General features: G+C 39.1%; 1 protein-coding gene across 1 annotated transcript; it reads left to right on the top strand.

Annotated features, from left to right (window-relative positions):
* The first annotated feature begins 8160 nt into the window (after window positions 1–8160).
* K441DRAFT_18076 (uncharacterized protein) lies at window positions 8161–8570 on the top strand. Its single transcript, XM_067640373.1, has one exon. It carries the CDS (start codon window positions 8283–8285, stop codon window positions 8532–8534), a length of 252 nt encoding a protein of 83 aa, XP_067506826.1. The 5' UTR covers window positions 8161–8282; the 3' UTR covers window positions 8535–8570.
* The last annotated feature ends 214 nt before the right edge of the window (window positions 8571–8784 follow it).

Raw genomic sequence — 8784 nt, 5'->3', positions numbered from 1 at the left:
AAATTATAAGTTTTCCCCCCTATAATAGAGTAGTCTACGTAGGCCAAGATAGGATCCGTATTAGACGTTAATTAAAGAACTACTACTATATACAGTAAATATAGCAAATCTTACTGTAATTAAGTATAGCAAGTGCTATATCTATAAGCCCCGCCTTAACTTTATTAAAGACGGCCCTTTAAAGAAGCTTTTAAAGCTATATTAGTTATGTCAGTCAAAGGCACGTCTTCCCTATATACTACTTTTACTTTTACTTACTTTTCTAGATCTCTAAATATAATTTAAATAAGTGGAGAGCTCTTATAGAGCTAGGTTTTACTACTAAGAATTATCCTATAAGGTGCCAGCGAACTACTTTACCTGAAAACGATACCGAGAACGCCTTCCTGCCTCGCGGCCAGAATAGCCAAGATACCCCTAAAATGGCTTAACGGCGGAAGACAATTAGGGTAATACAACGGGAATACCGCATTCTTAATCGGCGGGGTAAAGCTTACTCGCCTACTCCTCCGCTATATACTATAGATAAAGCTCCGTGTAGTAAAAGAGGCACTCTAGATGGCCTAAATACGTCCTTACTGGAACTAGCTCCTATACCTACTCTACTACCAATACCTACTCTACCGCCAATACCTACTCTACCACCAATATCACCTTCCTTACGGCAAGCTCCCTCGCGGCAAGCTCCCTTGCGGTAAGCTCCCTTACGGCAAGCTCCCTTACAGTAAGCTCTAGCTACGGCCACACTACTACCCGTTTAGCTGTTAATTAGAAGTAAATTAGAAAGTTTAGAAGTATATTACAGGCTAAACGTATAGAGATGTGCAGTTATTATAAGGAGCGGTGGTTCCAAATGGGCCTAGCTACGGAGGGTAATAATATAGGTGTATATAAAGCCTGCATTAAGGACACTAATAGCCTTAAGGATTTAACCCTTTCTCCCCTATTTGGTAATAGCAACGGGCTTAATCTGGGGCCTGTTTCTGGCTTCCTACCTATACTTACCGCGGTGGAGGAGCTTCTAATTGCGCGCGTATATATTTATCTACAAGTTATGCGTGTACACGGCCAGCAATATCGCTATACTAGCTACGTCTGCTACTTTAGCCAGAACACATTAAAGACCTAAAGGTAGCTGCCACGGCTACCTACTAAACTTAATATACTGGTCGTAAGGCCTATAGTAGTAGAGGGTGGCGAATACCTAAGTCGGCGGTTTACTAAGCGGTATACCGTAAGGCGCTCTACTATAGCATAGTAGCTTTACTTTCTAAAGGTCAATCATTCTAATTATCGCGACGTTAAAATATGTAGCACCTAGCTTACTAGCTTACCCGAAAATAGCTCTATATTAGATTAGCTACCTTATATTAACGAGTTAAAGTCTAATTCTAGTGGCCCAACGGCTTACCCTACTACTTCTATATATAACGTCCTACTGTTAATCCTCTGCTTGCCGAGCTTGGCAGTAATATACTAGACGGCAAATTTAATAACAACGTACTAGATACTTTGGTTCCTAATCTAGTGCCTAACCTTAATAAATTGGAGCTTTTAGGTCGTAAGGTTTAACACTAACAAGACCTACAAGTGGGCCTAGAGGTTCCTACTATATAATAAACACCTCTCTCTAAGCGATTAGCTAGTTTTATCATACGTAGCGCCTTTCCTACTCTATTTCCTTATGGCAAAGCCGATTTTAACATGCCACGAAGCCATATAGTTACCCTAGCTGCGTACGCTAAGCATATGCTTAAGTATTAGGACGGTCAGTTTAGCCGCCACCCCTTATTTCGCTACTACGTGTTTAATCAGATTATAAGAAAGCAAGCCCTTAACGCCACCCGCTTCCTCTATAGCCGATTAAATAAGAATAGTCTATCTTTAGATAAGCTTAGTAATCTTATAAATAGTAATAGGGGTAGCTAGTTACTAAATAAGATTATACGGCATATACGGAACCTTAAGGGCACTAGACCTTACTAAAGGCAGAAGAGAAATAAGCTTATGGCTTATACTAAGAATATTAAGAGCGGGTTTCTATTCTTTACACTTAGCGCTACTAATCTACATTGGTATAATCTACACTCTTATATACCTCTATTTAATAAATATAAGGCTGCTAATAAGGCTTAGCGCTACCGGATTACTTCTTAGAATCTTAACGATAATCCGCATATTGCTACTTACTAGCTGCATCGCCACTTTAATCTATTTAGGAAGCACGTGCTTATAGGCCTATTTAATAGCACTAACTTTTGGTTCTAATATAAGTAGTAGGTATAAGGTAGCGGCTATATACATAGCTTTTTATAGAGTTTAATAGCCCCAAAGCCAGATCCGTCAGCTATTGAATTAAGGGCGGCTTTTACTAAGTACTGGGCTACTTTTATATCCGTAATTAATCCTAATCAATCTAGGCCTCCTAATCTCCGATATCCTTCTGCTCTTAGCTATAAAGAACAGCTTAATACTAGTAAGCTTCTTACTGCCTACCTTAATCAATTTTAACGGCACCGTAATTGCACCGAATCTTACTGCTTAAGATTAAAGAAAGGCTCCACTGGAGTAAAGGAGTGCCGCTTCTATTTTCTACGGTCTCTTCGCAATAAGGCCGCTGTATTAAAGGATTAAAATCTATATTACTGGACGTTCTGTCCGTAGCGTAATAATAAGCTTCTTAATAGTTATAATGCAGCTATAATATTAGCGTAGATAGCGAATATTAATACGTCACCCGCTACAAGCGTATTAGTAATAGTTAACTATATAGGCAAGTATTGTAGCAAGGAAGAGAAGAAGTCAACTTCTTACTAGGAGTTACTTTAATCAGTATAGCCGCACGCTAATAGCCTTTATGCCTTTAGTTCGGTCGTGGCTAGGTTTATAAATAAGCTTATTGCTAAACGCAATTAGTTAGCGCAGGAAGTATGCCATCTGCTTCTTAACATTCCCCTTTATAAAGGCTCTAGGAATATAGTAACTTTAGACTGCTACTAGGAGGATAATTAAAGCGTTACGTATAAGCTTAATAATAGGCAACTAAGAGGGTGCGGACTGTCCGACTATAAGAAATATAAGCGCCGCCTAGATAGGGTAGAGGACGTTACTTTCCTTAATTTTTTAATCTATTTTAATTACTCTACTTATAAGCGTTAGCTAAGAGCAAGGCCTTAAGTTATATCGTACTTTCCGTAATATAACGGTAATTATTCCTATCTGCAGTATTTTAAGTTCTGCTGTATAAAGCTTATTCTTTATTACCCGTAGAGGGAGTATAAGGAAGTGGCTACTTATACTAATAGATTTAGGGCCCCTAATTATATAGCTTCCTATTAGGCTTGCGTTAACTCTTATTAGTACCTACCTAACTACTTCTATAATCGGAAACTAAAGGAAGGCCGTAAAACTGCTAATAATATTAATAAGTTTAAGGGCGGTTTTGTAGAAGACTTAGAGCTATACCAGTCCTTTAAGGCCCTATATACCCGCGTTTAAAATACTAATAGAGTTAAAATTAAGCATCCTAACAGGCTTGGTAATAGGGAGCTTAATTATAACTACGACTAGAGTACGCATTGGGGTACGTGCCCGCAGCTTAATAAGAGGACCTATTAGCAGGAAGTACGGCTATAGCCTCTACTATAGAGCCGCCTATTCTAAATAGTAACTCCGTCCTCCTTATAACCAGGTCAGCATTATATCTATAACATTATAGTTAATTACTATAGGCAGATCTAAGTGGGCCTTGGCCCTTCCCCACTACGGATTAATATTAATAGAGAGGCAGGAACCGGCAAATTACATCTTATTACTGTCCTCTCTACTACGCTCTATAATATAGTAAAGGCTTATAGCAAGCCGATGCCATTGGCTTGAGCGGCCCCTACTAGGGTAACTGCCTTTAATATTAACGGTAGAACTATATATAATCTACTAAGGTTGCTAGTAAATCGCCCGTTTAATAAATTGCCTACTACTAGTCTTACGCCTCTATAGTAAGCTTTTAAGGATATTTACTATCTTGTCCTTAATAAGAAATCTATAATCGGGCAAGTACATCTAGCCTAGATTAATCGCCGCCTCCGTTAGATCTACCCTACGCGCAATAATAACTATTTTAGAGGCTTAAACATCTTACTAGTAGGCGATTTCTATTAGCTTCCCCCTATAGGTTAGGCGGCCTTATATAGCAATTTATCCGCTAGGCCGTTAGAGCTTGCTAGCTATAGAAAGGGAGCCTATAAGGCGATTAACCGAATAGCTATCCTAGATTAAGTTATGCGGCAGGGCGGTAATAACACTAAGAGCTTTATATTTAGGACCGCCCTTATAGAGCTACGTAGTAATTCTGTAAGTAATCCGACCTAAAAGCTTCTTTTAACTAGGTATAAGTAGGGCCTATCCACCAATAAGGTTGCGGGCTTTAACAACGCAATTTAGCTATATGGCACACGCGCTGCTATAGGTAAGTATAACACTACTTAGCTTCGCGACCTTTTACAGCCAGTAGTGGCTATTAAGTTAGTTAACACTAGTATAGGTATACGGAAAGTTACTCCTAATTAGTGCGATACTATAGAGAATCTAGCCCTATATATTGGCGCGAAAGTAATACTAATATAGAATATCTGGGTTAAACTAGGCTTAGTAAACGGTACTACTGGTATAGTTAAAGATGTTATATAAAAGGGACACGCGGATATTAAAAAGGATTAGCCTTAGTTACTACTAATTGCGGTAAATAGGTATAACGGACTTACCCTATTCACTCAGCAGGATGGTAAGAAAGTCGTTTCTATATTTTCTATGCTTTATAAGTAGGAGGGTATAAGAGGCTCTTACTTATAGCGTTAATTTCCAATTACTTTAGCTTTTGCTCTTACCGTATATAAAAGCCAGGGCCTAATACTTAACTAGGTAGTTCTAAATATTAAGGAAAAGAATAAGATAGTCGGGCTAACCTATATAGCAATCTTACGAGTTAAGAAGCTTTTAGGGCTTATATTTAAACGTAGGTTTAATATAGAATAATTTTAGTTATCTATAAGTAAGACTAAAGAGGTATAATAAGAAGATTTTATACAGAGGTAGTAGTAACTACTCGTAAACGACTTTTCCTAATTAGGAAATTATATACTAGCTTAGAGGTAAGCAGAGAATACGGTATTCGTCTTAGTTTCCTAACTTTTAAATAGCTTAACCGCGAAATCTAATTTTCCAAATTTTAACCCCCCTATCCGTTCTACCTTCTTACCACTTCTAAAGCTATTAGATATACATATAATGGTATATAGGGAGAATTAGCAGTATTGCCGGATTAATATTACTACTATCTATAGCGTTAATCGATTTTTAGAATTTTTTAAATTTTTTTTAAAGGGCGGAAATGTTACTTATATAAGGAGTTACGTAACTTCTAAGAATACATACTACTTAGGACCGCATATTAGCAGCCACAACTTCTCTATACTATAGTTAAGATTTTATATATACTGCACCTAGAGTTACTTAAAATAACTATTACTTATAAATCTACCAATTTATAAATTAAAATTAGACATAGTTAGAGCTGTTAGTAGGGGTTATTAATCGCGCTCCCTATAACAAAATCCAACTAATAAACGAACTAATAAATTAAATTAAAAGTTTGGAATATCTAAATAAGGTTCTACTAAGACGCTAGCTAAACCCTAACCTAGACCCTTCCTAACCTATTAAATTCTAAAAATAATAACCTCTACTAAATTAAAAATTAACCCCATCCTTAATAAGCCATTTAATTAGATTTAATAGTTTTTTATTATTTAAAACACAGCCAAAACTAATAAGGTATAGCAGTATATTAACCTATTTAAGAAGAAAGACAATCTTCTAAAGCTAGAACTACTAAGTCGGCCCATACTAAGGGACATACTACCTACAGCTATATTAATAGCAAAGCTAGACCCAAATTAGCTCACTGCCTATAACTAGCTCTACGCCAAATATAAGGACGATCTACGCGTATACTAAAAGCAAAAACAGGCTATAAATGATATTAATAACTATATCGTTCGCACCATATCGGTAGCCTACCTTTTACTTATTGACAGCCTTAGTAGTTGGTTATATTAAATATTTAAGGCGTCTCTACTACTATAGTAGCTACTGCAGTAATAGAGACACCCCGTATTTTGGTAAGTAATTAAGCCCATCTTATACGAGAATCTTATGCTTATTAGTACTTACCAAATTACATACTTATAGGGCCTCCTCCCATCTATAAATACTTCCTTCTTTACACCTTCCTCTTTTCTTTTCTTCTTCCTTATAAGAGCTAGTGGTTCTCTAATACTCCTCCTTAGTCCCCACTAAGGGATCTATTAGTTAACGTGGCGATATAGATAGCATCTAATAAGGAGACGGGTAAGAGAGAAGATAGGAAGGACGGAGGGGCGTCTAGTAGGTGTTAGCTAAGCAACGTTAATATATATTATAGCTACCTAATCTCCCGTTCGCAGGCCTCCTCCTATTTATAAATACTCCCTCCTCTATACCTTCCTTTCTTCTTTTCTTCTTCCTTATAAGAGCTAGAGGTGCTCTAATACTTCTCCCTAGTCCCTACTAAGGGATCTATTAGTTAATATAGTGATATAGACAGCATCTAATAAGGAGATGGGTGAGAGAGGAGACAGGAAGGACGGAGGGGTGTCCGGTAGGTGTTAGCCGAGCAATATTAACGTATATTATGGCTGCCTAATCTCCTATTCGCAGGCCTCCTCCCATCTATAAATACTCCCTCCTCTATACCTTCCTTTTTTCTTTTCTTCTTCCTTATAAGAGCTAGAGGTGCTTTAATACTCCTCCCCAGTCCCTACTAAGGGATTTATTAGTTAACGTAGCGATATAGATAGTATCTAATAAGGAGATAGGTAAGAGAGGAGATAGGAAAAACGGAGGGGCGTCTAGTAGGCGTTAGTCGAGTAACGTTAATATCTATATTATAGCTACCTAATCTCCTATTCGCAGGCCTCCTCCCGTTTATAAATACTCCCTCTTTTACACCTTCCTTTCTTCTTCTTTCTTCTTCCTTATAAGAGCTAGAGGTGCTTTAATACCCCTCCCTAGTCCCTACTAAGAGATTTATTAGTTAATATGGCAATATAGATAGTATCTAATAAGGAGACGGGTAAGAGAGGAGATAGGAAGGACGGAGGGGCGTCCGGTAGGTGTTAGTTGAGTAACGTTAATATCTATATTATAGCTACCTAATCTCCCGTTTATAGGCCTCCTCCTATCTATAAATACTCCCTCCTTTATACCTTCCTCTCTTCTTCTTTCTTCTTCCTTATAAGAGCTAGAGGCGCTCTAATACCCCTCCCTAGTCTTTACTAAGGGATCTATTGGTTAATATAGCGATATAGACAGCATTAGACGAGAAGATGGGTAAGAGAGGAGATAGGAAGGACGGAGGAACCTCTGGTAGGTGTTAGTCGAGTAACGTTAATAGCGGTTTTCATCACCTAAAAATTGCGTTATGTGACGATATTTGGGAACGCAAATATATACCCCCGTCCTATACTTACACTACTACTAAATATTCTAGATTTCGCACTCGGAGCTGCTTATAATAGGCATTCCTAGGAGATCTACTAGTTTAAAGCTCTATAATTAAACGTTATTAACATTTTATATAGGGGTTGTTAATTAAGCTCTGTTACGGGACTTACACGTTCTTACGTCTCTGCGCGCTTTAACGTTCTTAACCCATGCTTACGTTCGTCCCGAGACACCTACGCACGTTCCCCTATAACTACTATTTATACCTATACCTAGCATATAAAGAATCTTCTTCTTTATCTAAATGTCTTTATATTAACCACGCATAGTTACGCATACATAGCCTTCTTTAATTACTACCCTATTTAGTATATTGTATTCCAGCTTATGCCTACTTTTATAATATTATATTTAGATCCCTTTTCTATACCTAGCGGGCCTATAGGCTACTAGTCGCGGAGTATACCTTTCTACGCCTACGGGGTAGATATAGGAGCTACTAGCTACGGGTAGACTAGGACACTAGGGTTCTAAACTAGTATAATAAGTCTCCGCGCCGATTTACATACGGACCTAACAATAAGACACTACGCTAATACGCCTATAGAATTACAACTTGCCGATAAGATACCGCGCCGATACGCCTGCGACCTTAATGGCTTGTATTCTACTACTACTGCTTATAAATAGGCACGTTACTGCCCCTTAGTTTGACCTGATGGCTCGCATCCTACTGCTATATGAACACGAACACGAACACGGAAGCTGGTATCTTACTACTGTCCTACCGACCTGCACGCACCGCCCTACGTACCGATAAGACCTCGCGCCGATACGCCTGCGAAACGACCCCGATAACCCGTCGTGCCGATACGCCTACGACCCTGTCGCTTGCATCGTACTGCTGCCCGAACCCGTCGCTTGCATCGTACTGCTACACGAACCGACAAGCCTCGTGCCGATACGCCTACGAGCCGAACACGACTAGGTAGAGCCTCGCTCCCTAGACCCCCGAAACCCGTCGCTTGCATCGTACTGCTGCTTGAACCGACAAGCCTCGTGCCGATACGCCTACGAGACAACCCGTCGCTGGCACCGTACTGCTACCGTCCGAACCTGCCGCCGAAGCTCTCTGCATCTGATACCCGAATTGTCTTAAGCCGCCCGAACCTGTCGCTAGCATCGTACTGCCGCCGCCGAAGCTATTCGCATCCGATACCTAGACTGTCCTAAGCCGCACGA

The sequence above is a fragment of the Cenococcum geophilum genome (assembly GCF_001692895.1).
Source record: "Cenococcum geophilum 1.58 unplaced genomic scaffold K441scaffold_10, whole genome shotgun sequence".
Lineage (NCBI taxonomy): Eukaryota > Fungi > Ascomycota > Dothideomycetes > Gloniales > Gloniaceae > Cenococcum > Cenococcum geophilum.
Note: the sequence above shows the minus strand (reverse complement) of the source record. Positions and strands in the feature narration are given on the sequence as shown.